This window comes from Brienomyrus brachyistius, chromosome 4, assembly GCF_023856365.1.
Source record: "Brienomyrus brachyistius isolate T26 chromosome 4, BBRACH_0.4, whole genome shotgun sequence".
NCBI classification, from domain to species: Eukaryota; Metazoa; Chordata; class Actinopteri; order Osteoglossiformes; family Mormyridae; genus Brienomyrus; species Brienomyrus brachyistius.
Window position 1 is genome coordinate 7,659,033 of NC_064536.1, and position 14,259 is coordinate 7,673,291.

The following is a 14,259-nucleotide window of genomic DNA, read 5'->3' on the forward strand; positions in this document are numbered from 1 at the left end:
CCACCAAGATAATTACTTGCTATAATATTTTGCGTACATTGACTGGGTTTATCAGTACTACAATACTCGCATTGCTCAACCTAATGTCATTAATCCGCATTGCAAATATTACACAAGGTGACGCCTTATGCCTCTGCTTTGCCTGTGAATTTACCACTTTGAATTTCCCTCTGTCTGAAATGCTTTATGTAAATAAAGTTTCTTTGCCTTGAATGCGATTCACGAAACACTTAATATTAAAAATCTTTTTATTGGCACAGATCTTGCTCATTCTGCCTTTAAGGGACTTAACGCAACAAAATCTTGCAGGTTCTCACCGTCCATGTAAAATGGAGTGGATTTAGCGCAGGAAGTGCAGTTTGGGAACAACAATAAAAAAAACAGCATTCACTGCGACTCTGTTCCTTTCCTTTGTACAAGAGAGTCGTGGGAAAGAATCAGATTGCTGGTGAAGTACGATGACAACCTGTACAACTGCGAAAACAGTCAGTCAGTCTTCGACACAACTGGGGTTAAGGGCCTTGCTCAGAAATCCCATGGAGAGGCTGGGATCTGAACCAACGACCTTCTGATTACAGACACAGTGTCCCACTTTACCTCCCCCCCCCAGTATTTTCTGCCTGGGTGACTGATCTTTGAATGGCAACTGTGAAATTAAAGGCCAAATATATGATGTCCCCACAAGCCATAGCTTGGGGTGGGAGTGTGTCCAGGCTGGGGAGGGGATCCCAGAGAATGCTAGGATTGCCAGTCGATTAGAGAGCCCACGATCCAAAGTGGAGACTCAGTTTTTGGGCTTTGTTAATTATTCATTAACCTATTAATTATTCACCAGCTACAGGCTGATCATTTATTTAGCCACTTCCTGTCTGTGTTTTACCGGCTGACATTTTTTTTGGTGGGGGGGGGGGGGGCGGGTGTTTCCTCGCTGGTGTCCTCATGTTCCGACGCGCTGTTACTTCTGAGCAAAAACAAACCCTCTTCTTGAGCTGGAAAGACCTCGTCCCACTGGAGCTTAATCAGAAAATGTAATCAGAAAATGCGACGAAGCGCATTCTGTGGGTGAAAAGACTGACTCACCCCTGACCAGCTCCTCTGCCAACAGTACACATATGTCCAAATCTGTAATCCGCTGTTTACATTAGCTCGCTATTTGGCTGGGTTCCTCTGTCGAAATATTATGTAAAATAATCAAAATCGAATGATGCTCGTGCTGATTGCCATATCTGGATTCCCTTTCAGTTTAATCTTGAATGTAGAGCACAGTGCAAACAAAATGAAATCTATCCACCCATCTGCCATTTACTTATCTGGATCAGGGTCATGAGTAACAATAGAAAATGCAGTGCTTAACACACTTACCTAATAACTATAATATTCAGTACAGATCAGGCTCTTTTCTTCTGATAATGTGTTGAAGAGCAACGGGAATAATTGTGACAGGTGCTTACAGTTACATGCATGTTCCCTAACTTCCCCAAACCTCACAAGTGTTGATGAATGTCGGACCTTAACGCGGTGCACAGGACCCCGGCCTAGGCTCAGACACGGCTCTGGGGGCAGCACACAGAGAACATGTGTTTTAGCCATAAGTCAGGATATTTCAGCCCTACCAGAACAGCAACATGCACAGATATCGGCTTAATGAAGAAATGAACGTTAAGTATATACATTAAGCTAATTTAGTCAGGCAAACTCTAGCTATGAACTATAGGTACTGTATGAATCAGCTAATAGTAACAATGTGCAACAAACCAGAATAATTCATAATTATGTAGGTGCACTAAAAATATACTTAATCTCTTCAAGCTGGATTGGACCTTTACACTTGACCAGTAGATCATGTCACACACCTTAGATTAAGCCTCATTACTAAATAAAATTTACATTTTATTCATTTAGGGGACATTTTTAGCCAAAGTATCATACATTTTTTAGAGAAATCCGGCTCAGACCTGAAACAATTGCGGTCAAGGGTGCAACACTGAAATCGCTATACCGACCCTGAGATATGAACCAGCAACCTTCCGATCACAAGCGCGGCATCCTGACCTGCCGAGCCACGCACAATATTCGATGACGCTCTCCTTTCACAAGGTCACCCGCGTTATATTTCGCTAGTTTGAAGCACGTTGGTGACCACGAAATAATCTATATGCTCATCATGCCTAAGCTGCATTGATGTCCATTTGTATGCCACGCTTGCCTCGTACATGCATGGTTAGTCAAAGATGAATTATCATAAAGAACGGTCGCTGAGATTAAACCGCAGTTTAAATAACCTTAAGTAAGCAAGTCATTCCTTTAATACCTCAAAGCATTTGTAAAATTGAATCTAACAGACGAGCAGGAGGTCGCATATATATCTAAGACAATTATCTGAGTTTATAATGGAAGCGGCGGATTGGTAAGTGTCTCGCGAGTTTCCGCCACAGAGCTGGCTGCTGTCCGCGCAGAAGGTCTTACGCAGAGAAGCATCCAAAAGAGCCAGGCTTCCATTTAAGGCAAAAACGCCGTGGGTAAGCTTTCACAAGCAGATGGGCCGTTTGCATAGTAAACAGCCATTATGCTTGGTGGGTGTCAAAAGAAATAGTGGGGAAATAATTGTAAATAATCCCTTTCCCAGAACTGTGCATTATTTATAGTTAGTATTTTTAGAAGCTACACAATATTAACACGACTGTGCTGTGGTTTATGCTTTCTGACCCATGAACATCGCTGTCTCTACAGCGAAATAAAAGTTGTGCTGTATTGTTGGTGAGGGGCCATTATTTCTCCAAAACCAGAACTGGATCACTTTGAAATCGTATTATCCCACAGGCCAATGAAAAAATCCTTAAACTCATTAAAACCGCCTCTCTTCCCAAAAATGACAACAACCTCCGGGTGCCCAACGACGACTCTACAGCCCTAACCGAAGAAAGACAGACCCACAAAGACCGGGCTTAGTTCTACAGGGATAGAGTCTTCGTGATGATTATGATAAAGCCCTAGATCGGTAGCATGTTCCCAATCCCTGTCTGCTTCTGGGCCTGATTATCGCAGGAGATTGGCTGGGGTACCGTCAGCCAGACACTCCGTGTTATCTGACGCCAGTTTGCAGGTTTGGGTTTTGCAGTCAACGGAGATACATCCTGATGAAGACCTACTTCGGTTTTGAGGTTAACATACAACCTTATTTGTAGGGCTGGGAAATTGTGTTAACGAGTCACATTCATTTTGATATATGCAGTTTTTCGATAGCCAAATGGGAGAGTAGCATGAGCTGACAGAAGTTAAAACATTCAGCCAGCGTCTCACGGGAAAGCTGAGGGTACTTGGTTCGTTTCATTTTTAAAGATTGCCAGACGGATGCATACATACTGTAGGATTAAAACAGGTGTGCGGTTAGAAAAATGTTTGTTTGGCTGCCATACTAATAATACGATACCTTCTCGTCTTATTGCCACGTGTGCGCCTAACCTTTTTGAAACCACTGAAATTCATCTTCTACTTGCTTGTAAATGGTATTTTTGTTGGAAACTCTACATCACAAGTACAAGTTAAACCATTAAACAAATGTGTTTAAAAAATCAATTCCAATGAAATACTGTATTTGTTTCTTTGTGTAGAGCAATTGACATTAACTAAATAATACCTTTAAGTTACATTAAAATTATGTGATTTGTTGCTCTGATCTGATGATTTATTGACCACTTTCCCAAAATAGGGAGCCAAAAATCAAAGAACAGAAAACTATATAAAATGTTTTTAAATCTTTTAAATGTATGGCATGTAACTCACGATAAACAATCGATTTGTATGATTGGATGTATATTATTGCTCAATTTTTAGTTAGTTTTCCCATTGTTTTTCATCTCTATAAGTCTGGACTTCGTGAAATTCTGAATTAAATGGCAACATAACAAAACCGATTACTCCAGAGGCAAAATTGACAGTTTCAATAATAAAGTTGTATAATTTGAGTCTGTCTTTAATTTTAAAAATAAGTGAAAATGGATATGTTATGGTAATGAGTTTGTGAGAGGAGAGAGAGGGGAGACATATATATTCCCCTTTGTCTTAATTCTACATTCATTTAAGGATTCAATGTGAATATATATATATTGTACGTTTTAATGTTAGGCATGATTAATCACAGAAAACTGTATGATTAATATCTTATTTTTTATCGATCCGCGGGCTTCCTTATTTGTTTTCTACTCTTAAAATGCTTAAAAGTCCCTGCCACATCTGATAGTTGCTATTACAAATTAGTTGAGCACATCATAAATATTAATCATAAAAGTATGTACTTCTAGATTAGTTCATATGAACATGCCATCCTATCCTGATCAGGACCGTGAGGAACCTGGAATGTTTCCCAGGCAGCACTGGGCAGAGGCGCCTGTACCCTGGACAGGATGCCAGTCTGCCACATGCACACGCTCACGCTCAAATGCTACAAGCGATTTAGAGACACCAATTAGGCTTCCTGCATGTCTTTAGACTGCAGGAGGAAACCGGAGCACCCAGCGGACGCCCAATGAACATGGCGAGAGCAAGCAAACGCTGTACGCAGGGAAGAGTCAGGATTCATGGCCAGGGGGTGTCAGGCGTCACTGCTACTCACTGTGCTGCCCTTTTTAAGCAAGAAATTATTAATTCGAATTTCCGGGTAACACACTTTCATTTTAGCAGTGATTCAATAGTAAAAAGACAACTTTTCTGTGGGAAATTTGTGTCCCATCTTCTGCGTAGCATCTTTATGGTAGCCAGGAATATTTTATTGTTACTTTTAAAATTCTTAATCCATTTCTTGCAAAGATACATTTGTACAAGGATCTTGGGTGTCCCTTTAGTTTTGACTTACCTCTTCATTCACCGGCGATGAGCCAAACTCGCTTAAAATCGAGGTGAAACAAGGTAGTAACATTAAAAATGCAATTGGATCCGTCCCTATCATTTGTCTTCCAGCTGAGTTCTGAGGGATCTGAGAGGAGAACTTCTGCCAAGGCGCGAGAAAACGACGGCACGCTGGGTGGAGTTTATGAGCGAACTCCATCTCACCGGCTTGCGGACGCTTGACGGAGTCGTCTGCCCGCTCCCGGGAACGCCAATGCATGCAAGGAACTGCTTCCTGCTGTTCCTCTGCTTTCTCCTGGATGAAGGCCTCCTGGTGCCCCACGGCCTGCTGGGAAAGCGGCACCACAGGAGCAAGGTGTCACTGAAGAGGAGTTGGGCGCCAGGGTCTCAGAGGGTCAGGCGGAGTTGGGTGTGGAATCAGTTCTTTGTGCTTGAGGAGTACATGGGCTCAGATCCTCAGTATGTTGGCAAGGTGAGGAGATCTTTACACTTATTATAAGAAGCTTTGAAGTGAATTATACTGACAGTCTAATGCTACCCAATGCTTACTGTCTCAGTAAAAACCCCAGATACTGCTGGATTTTGGAAATACAGGAGTATAGTTTGGACAAGGTGAAGAGTTTAGAGATGAGCACAAGATTACATGTAGTGCATTTTTACCGAGAGGGTGGAAAGCCAACTATTTTTGGAGAGTGTTTCATTCTTCAAAGATCCCCAAAGAGCTCCAAAACATCTCCCCAACTCTCTTACTTTTGACCCCTAATTCCCACTTGGTACTTTATTTTCCATTTATAGCAGAGGAGCACTCCATGCTGATGGCTTCATCACGACTCGACATGTTCTATCAGATCACGGTTTTCACACACATACGGACCCCCCCGGAGCAAAGGCTTTTAGACTGACGCCTCCTGATGCATCGGGGTTGCGCCATCATTATCAGCAGGCGGGGGCGCTTTTCAGGCTGATGTGTCAGACCGAATTGATTTCGTAGAACAATGGCGCAGTATGAGAGTGGACTCTCTCAAGGGATGGCACTTTCTGCCTGTCCCACCATCCTTATCCATAGCATTCGGGCAGCAGAAGAAGCACAAACAGAAGGTTGGTGTAAATCAATGGCTCTCCATCTAATCATGCAGTTAGTCTCGCAGAACAAGCTGTGGACGCGGTCAGTGTGCGGCTCGGAGACAAGAGGCTCCATCTCCCCAAATTTCATCTTTGCCTCTTTAAATCGAATTGATTTTCGTTTCCCTTCTCACTTAGAGGGTTAATTAAATTTTCAAGAGGTATTAAAATGATGATGATGTTTGATTCCGCTGCCCTCATCTGCTCTATATACTCTGGCTTGCCTGTCTGAAGGAAGCACTCCGGCACCTCGATAAATTATTGAATCTGTAATTAATTCATTAACTAATTTGCATCCATTCACTGATTTCCATCCAGCTGCCATAATTTATTCTCTGTGAACTCTGTAAATCCATGTTCTGTAAATCTGTGGTGACGTGTTCAGCCACACGGAGGATGAGGAACAGAGAACGGGCTTCGTTGGTGTGAAATTCCACACTTTGTCAGGATGAATCTGCTTAAGCATAAGGACGTAATCCTCATAAATCATAATTAATTATAATTAACTTTTGAAACAGCTGACATTTATTCGCAAAAAGACACATTTGAAGACCCGGGCCGTGCATCACACTGCATGTTATTTGCATATAAACCTGGAATCCAGATGTCTGAGGTTTTCCCCGCACATCTTACACTTAACTGCATATTATTGAACTTAAATCTGTCTGATTGTGAGTGGCTGTTAAGTAAAATATTCATATGAATATAAAACATGTAAATGCGCATGTTTTTCATGTAAACAGAGTAATTATGGTTGTGGGGCTTTTCTGTTTCTGGTTTCTGTTTCTGGTTTCTGTTTCTGGTTTCTGTTTCTGGTTTCTGTTTCTGGTTTCTGTTTCTGGTTTCTGTTTCTGTTTGTGGTTTGTAATACAGGGTGGAGCGCGTTACCATCAAAAAGGCAAGCAATCTGCACTTTAGAGGGAAGCCAGTGAGGCGTCTCACGTTAGCCCTGAAAATGCTGAGAATAAGCATGTGTGTGAAGTCCGCCGAACCGCGCGGACACAATGCTAACGAGACACTGTTAAAATGCTAATGCCCCCCCTCGCCCCCCACCTTTCCCCCAAAACCCAAGGCAGCTTTGAGACGCAGGGAGAATCGCCAGGTGTATCGACAGTTTACCCCTGTGATGGTGCCCCAGTAATGAATCCCTTTATTCAATGGATTAGGACTGATTACCTAATAGCATTTTTAATTAAAAATCACTCAATATTCCCCCATGATTAAGGAGTGGGAGAACATTTCGTCCTGGTAGATTCCTCTGCTCTCTGTGAACAGACGTTCTTTTTTTTTTCCCCAATGTAATTTTTTAAACCAAATTGAGTTGAGTGAAGTCACTGGTGTTAAGTTTAACACTTTCTACACACTACAGCTGTAATATTAATAGGATAGATAGATAGATAGATAGATAGATAGATAGATAGATAGATAGATAGATAGATAGATAGATAGATAGATAGATAGATAGATAGATAGATAGATATACAGACAGATGGATAGATGGACAGATAGACAGATAGACAGATAGACAGATAGATAGATAGATAGATAGATAGATAGATAGATAGATAGATAGATAGATAGATAGATAGATAGATAGATAGATAGATAATTTAGATTAAATTAGCATTAGTCTGCTGTTAGTAATTGGCAATCATGGATAAATCTGGGCAGCCATCCATAGCTCCCAGACCACACAGCTGTTCTTCTTCATGCTGACATTTACTGGACCTGCCGCAGCTCCACACCGACCTGGACAGAGGGGACAGCGTGGTGAAGTACACCCTCTCCGGGGAGGGGGCCGGCTCCATCTTCACCATCGACCAGACCACTGGCGACATCCATGCCTTGCAGAGGCTCGACCGGGAGGAGAAGCCTTTCTACACGCTGCGGGCGCAGGCCATCGACATGGCGACGGGCCGGCCCCTGGAGGAGGAGTCCGAGTTCGTCATCAAGGTCCAGGACATCAACGACAACGAGCCCAGATTCCTGGAGGGTCCGTACACCGCCAGAGTCCCGGAAATGGCACCTATAGGTAGGATCTCTTCCTGGATCGGGCATGCAGGTCCTCTTCACTGGATTTACACACATACAGTACAGAGGGACGTAGCATAGAGTGATGTTTTGCATATTTATTCACACTTTGGTGTGACAGATAGAATCCTTTGGGTACACATGCCTGTACGGGTTGCTTTATCTGGAATTTTCCCCAGTTCCATGTTTAAAACCTGTACTCACAGTATTGTCAGAGCCAGCTATCTAGCATGCAAATTATCATCTAAATTACCTCACGCTTGACATTGCCTTTGTCTCCTCTGAGGGAATGTGACTATGGCTGGTCATTATAAAAGAGAAAAAGTTTCATTTGTCAGAACGAAAAGACATTTAAATGAATAAAAGAAAGCGATACCGACTTGTAGTCGAAGGAGACGTGTTTGTCATTGATGTGCTTTTCAGAGCTTTATCTATTGATTCGTTAACATGCAGCTGAAGGAGTCCTCTGCTACCATTCCTTTAGTTTGGTCTTAAAAGTAATATTTCTGTCTGGAATCTGAGTTCCTCCTTCTGTGCAGTATATTCATGGTACCCGCAAATATTTTATCATCACTCTTAAGATGCTTATTTGCTTTCTTATATATTTTCGCACGTGTGGCAAAGCGGCAGGCAGCTAACTGTAGTGAGAGAGTGGAATCTGATCACCAACGTAATCGTCTACAGCACCCCGGAACTTTCACCCAGAGATGTTCTGAAATGATTCTCCTCCTAGCCTAAATCTCTCAGGTTCGACCCACTGACAAACCGGGAGCAAGAGACGTGGTTGAAATACAAAAATATATATTTATTTTGAAAGCAGTACAACAAGCACGACTATGGTAGTGTGGTAAACCACACAGCTACACTCATCTCAGTTACTAGAAAACAAGACATCAGATACTGCAGCACTGACACACATTACCTGGGCTGGGACTTACTAGTGGAGAGTCTCTGGCAGGGGTACGGCTGCCTACCACTTTGCCTCAAGGAAAAATAGATCAAATAAACAAGCTACGCCACCCATGCGCAGGACACACACACGCACACACCCCATGCAGACACAATACCACTGCAAACCCAAGGCAACCAGGCACTGAGCGAGGTCCCACCCCCAGGATTGCAGAGCCTATCAATGGTTCGTCTCTCAGAACCTGGCAAAAGACAAAACTGCTGGTCAATACAATAAATCTATATTAGATGCACAATCGAAATGCAACAGCAAATACGAAAGTAGAATGCTGATCGCCTCCTAACTTACTGTACTTAAATTACAGTTCCAAAGCTTCAGTAATGGGGTACAACAAGTGGAGAATTAACGTACCGAAGAAGCTATGTGGTGGTAGGATAATCCTGCAAAACGAACAGTCCGTCACCGCAGATGGTGTATTTTCCGACTGAAGGGGCATCCCAGACACGGGGTGGGTGTGCACCAGGAACGTCAGAGGCAAAAACAGCAGCAATGATTTCTGATCGCTCCAGCGACGGAAGCTTACAGGAGACTAAGGCTGTCCTCTGCTCTCCTCTCAGCTGTAACCTTCCGATATCAGATATTCCACAAGTGCGGCAGCTCTCACCTCTAAAAGCGGAGAAATGTAACGATCGAGCCAAGAAAGATGTCCCCAGATGTTCCCAAAAACTATGCTGTGCAGCCCCCCAACATCCTTTTATAAAGTGCCGCCACCTTCTGCGCTTAATTGGTGACACGCAGGCAGGTGTGCTCAAGCAGCCCACCTCACCACGCCTGCTTTCTTTAGTGTCGGCATAGTTTTGACGCTGATTCTTTCATCAGCGATGAGCCAAACACGCTTAAGATCAAGGTAAAACGTGATAGAAACATTAGAAATATATCAGAGTGCGGTGTTTTGGGGCCACTCTCAGGTGGCTCTTTTAAACCGTAACTGTAATGAGGACACAGCCCAGGCGTTTCCGTGCACCTAGAGATAACAGCAGCTCCCGGCCTGACAGTTGTTTCGAAGTTACTGACACTGTCTTCATGCAGTAGAGGGATTTTTTTTTTCCCATCCAGCACTCCTGCCTCCATGTCACAGCGTGTGAAGTGCAGAGCCTGACGGTGAAGCGGTTTGGAAGATTCCAGAAATACGGGCAGGATTTGGGAGGGTAAAAACATCCCAAGTAGAAGTGCTTTGGCATGAAAGTGACTGGAAGCTCGACTGGGATGATTTTACCCCCCCCCCCCCCCCCCCCCAGGATCACTACTGTAATTGATAAAACACTGAAACATTAGCATAGCAGTAAACTTCAACGGTATTAAAGTTGCCATTAACGGGGCTGAATTGCCATCATTGCATTTATTAATTAAGCTCATCAAAGACGGACATGTCCCAAAAGTCTGAGAATGTCAGCTGGTCTCACCCTATTAAAATTCTAATCTGGGAAAGCGAGGGGGCCGTGACCCCCTTCCCATAATGGTGGATTGGGGATTCGGTAGGAAGGCTGCAATTCATTTTCAATTTCAGTTCGATTATCCCCAGAAAGGCATCCTTGGGACCTGCTGTTTCACAGTTTTCTGGCTGTATTTTCCATTTCAGGAGCTTCATGTGACACAATCAAACATCTTGACAACACCATGGCCACAGGCTGAGGCGGTTTCTTTGACCTCCCTGATCCCAGATCTTCCCAGTCATGTTAAATACTTTGATTTTAAGGCTGCTTTCTGCACTGGGACCCTTGGCAGAAGCCACTATCTGCTGACTGTATGTTATTTTAAGCTTCTCTGTACAATGGGTTTCATTCATACCCTCTGATTATGGTGCTTTAATAGTATATGGATGGTTTGTATCACTGTTACTGTCCTGACTACATATGACACATCACCACACAAATATCACATCATTTGATTGTTAGTTTACCTCAAGCATTATTACCATCATCATCATCTCCGTCATTGTCACTATCATCATCATCATCTCCATCATTGTCACTATCATCATCATGATCACCCTCATCATAACCATCATCTCTGTCATCATCACCCTCATCATCACCACCAACTCCATCATCATCACCGTCTCAGTCATCATCGCCGTCATCATTGTCATCATCACCCTCATCATCACCATCATCATCACTGTTATCATCACCATCATTTCTAAGCTCATCACCCTCATCATCATCACCGCCACCGTCACCGCCACCATCATCACCACCACCATCATCATCACCATCGTCATCATAATCACCATCATCTCTGTTATCATCACCATCATCAGGAATACTCCATGTATTCAGCACTGCTTCCCTATAATGCGTGGGACACACAAACCATTTCTATCGGCCGCGTTCAGGCTTATATGATGAAAACAGCGACTGCCTGGGATTTGGGTGCAGGGTCAGTCAGCAGCTCGTGTCTGTAAGGCACACTGCACTGATTAAGGGCAGTGCTGGCTGAACCCCATGTGAAGTCCTACGAAACTTCACCCCCCACCCCACCCCCGAGACGAGCTTCATCTCCAGCTCACCAGCAAGCTTCGTGAAGAGCATTTAGAGCACCATCTGAAACAAAGTGAAACTGGCTCAGTAATTGAGCGCCCCTGAGACGATGGCGCCCTGGACGGCCGCCCTGTGCTGCCTAATCGGATCACTGGCCCTGTTTAAGCCATAGCTTCCCTGGGCTTAGGATTACAATGGGCTTTGTGCTGTTTAGGTACCTATGTGATCCAGGTGACCGCCACCGATGCCGATGATCCCACCTACGGTAACAGCGCTCAGGTTGTCTACAGCATCCTGCATGGACAGCCTTACTTCTCGGTTGACGCCAAGACAGGTAGGTACCCTGCTGAGATGAACTACATCTGAGAAACGGTGTTCTGGAAGCTTCCTGCCGCTTGCAGCTCCACCTCTAGCTTAAACCGCACATTAAAGGGGCTCCCAGCTCGGGGGAAGGAACACTTTACTTCCTATAAGTGTTTATCCTCCGTCTGCAAGCTACAGAGTGTCAGTTCCATCCGACCAACTTGGTTAGGAAGCACGGAAAAGCAAGAAGCATCTGTACGCTCGGAAAAGCTGATGTACATTTCTGCTTTCAGATTTAAATGAGTCATTTTCCACATGACATCCTTAATGGATGAATGGTTCAGCTTAGGGAAATCCTTACCCCGATTCCATGGCAACACTGACCGTTTTTAATGTAAAAGTGTTATATCTGAGAGCAGCACAGCGAGGGCGATTACCAGCACACTGGCAGTAATGTCTTTTTTTTCAGTGGGGAAACTTTTTTCGGGGGTGGCATGCAGTACTTAACTCACACCGCTCCCATGAGGACTGAAAAGCGTTGTGCTGATGTTCTGGTCTCGACAAATGGGATTCGCACCGCAGTATATGGAATCAACCATAGTGCATGTTATTTACTGCATTGTATCATACATTGATATTAATATTCAACTTCTGCACTTTATCAGTGCCGTACTCCCTCTGTGGCATTCTGCACATCCTTCCCCAATGTACCACCTATTTATTGCATATTTATTATTTCACTTCTTATATTTCACTGCTCCCTGGCCTATATTGCACTGTTTACTGTCCTGTATCGCATTGCTGTTTCTCCTCTATTGCACAGTTGTTTGTCCTGTTATGGACAGTGTTTGTCCTGTATTGCACTTCTGTCTGTCTTGTATTGCACTGCTATTGGTCCTGCATTGTATTGCTGTTTCTCCTCTATTGTACTGCTGACTGTCCTGGTTTGCAGAGCTGTTTGTCCTGTATTGCTCTGCTATTTGTCCTGCATTCTATTGCTGTTTCTCCTCTATTGTACTGCTGACTGTCCTGTGTTGCAGAGCTGTTTGTCCTGTATTGCACTGCTGTTTGTCCTGTATTGCACTGCTGTTTGTCCTTTATTGCACTGCTGTTTGTCCTGTATTGCAGAGCTGTTTGTCCTGTATTGCACTGCTGTCTGTCCTTTATTGCACTGCTGTTTGTCCTGTATTGCACTACTGTTTGTTCCACATTGCACTGCTGTTTGTCCTGTATTGCAGAGCTGTTTGTCCTGTTTGTAAAACTTGAGTCATGGCAATGCCTCCATAGGGGTGATCAGAACCGCATTGCCCAACATGGACAGGGAGGTGAGGGAGAACTACTACGTCCTGATCCAGGCCAAGGACATGGGGGGTCAGCTGGGAGGTCTGGCTGGGACCACCACCGTCAACATCAGCCTCACAGACATCAACGACAACCCGCCCAGGTTTTCCAAAAGTACGCTGGGAGTACAGTGACAGAAGCATTTCTGTGAGACTTTCACAACATGAAGCATAACAAAACTAACAAAAATATGTTAACATAATTAAAATTTTCATTTCATTTTTTTTAACGCCTGTACAATTATTTAAAACATGGAGAATTCATTGTTGTATGTCCTGTCAGTGTTTATGTATGACTTTGTTAAATTGCTGCTCTCGGTTTGTCTTGCAAAAGGTATTTTCCATGTCAGGGTCCTGGAATCGTCACCCATGGGCTCGGCAGTGGGACGAGTCAAAGCTAATGACCTCGACGTGGGAAAGAATGCAGAAGTGGAGTATTCCATTGTTCCTGGGGATGGGGGAGGCATGTTCGAGATCACCACTGATGAGCAAACCCAAGAGGGGATTATCACCCTCCGAGAGGTTGGTTGGGTCCTCGGGTGCTCAGGCTTATTATGATACCTTAACAACACAAAGCAATTTCCAAAAATGAACAAACCGCTAAAGTTTAACAAATAAATAAAAACAGTATATATAAAAAATCTATTCTGATAGATAAGATAAATAATCTCAGACAGAGTAGTGAAAAAGTAAAACAGAATCCAATTTAACTGAACAATTATGGAGCAAGTTTGTTGTGTTTCTTGCGTGGTTTGGGGCCATTATTGTAGAGCCGTCCTTGAAAGGTGCCTCAAGTCTGTTATTGTTAGTCTTTCTTGTCTAGAACCCTGCCAATTGAAATGTAATAACTACAGTACTTATCTGATAAAAAAAGACCATTAAAATGTGTGTGTGTGTGTGTGTGTGAGTGTGTGTGCATGTTTGTGTATCTCATTCCTTCAGCAAATATTCACCATTTTTCTTTTCCAAGTGTTTATCTTACAAAAAGCAGGATAAAACTAAGAAAGCATGCAATTTTCAGGCTGTCTGGAATCAGCCAGACTGTGACCGTGTCAGATTAACAGTTCATTTTCCCCACTTTTAGCCATTATCAAAAATCTTTTTTATATCTAAACAAATGGTTTTTGTTTATTTATTTATTTTTTTTACTTTAAAAGGACCCCTGCCT

General features: G+C 43.4%; 1 protein-coding gene across 1 annotated transcript in view; it reads left to right on the forward strand.

Annotated features, from left to right (window-relative positions):
• LOC125740241 (cadherin-12-like) overlaps positions 1–14,259 on the forward strand; it is a 36,563-nt gene that overhangs the window by 9,509 nt on the left and 12,795 nt on the right. The window contains exons 2-6 of the mRNA XM_049011133.1: positions 4,957–5,317; positions 7,705–7,999; positions 11,663–11,782; positions 13,039–13,206; positions 13,426–13,613. Of these exons, the coding sequence (XP_048867090.1) occupies positions 5,030–5,317; positions 7,705–7,999; positions 11,663–11,782; positions 13,039–13,206; positions 13,426–13,613 (1,059 nt within the window). The 5' untranslated portion in view covers positions 4,957–5,029. The remainder of the gene's footprint in view (positions 1–4,956; positions 5,318–7,704; positions 8,000–11,662; positions 11,783–13,038; positions 13,207–13,425; positions 13,614–14,259) is intronic.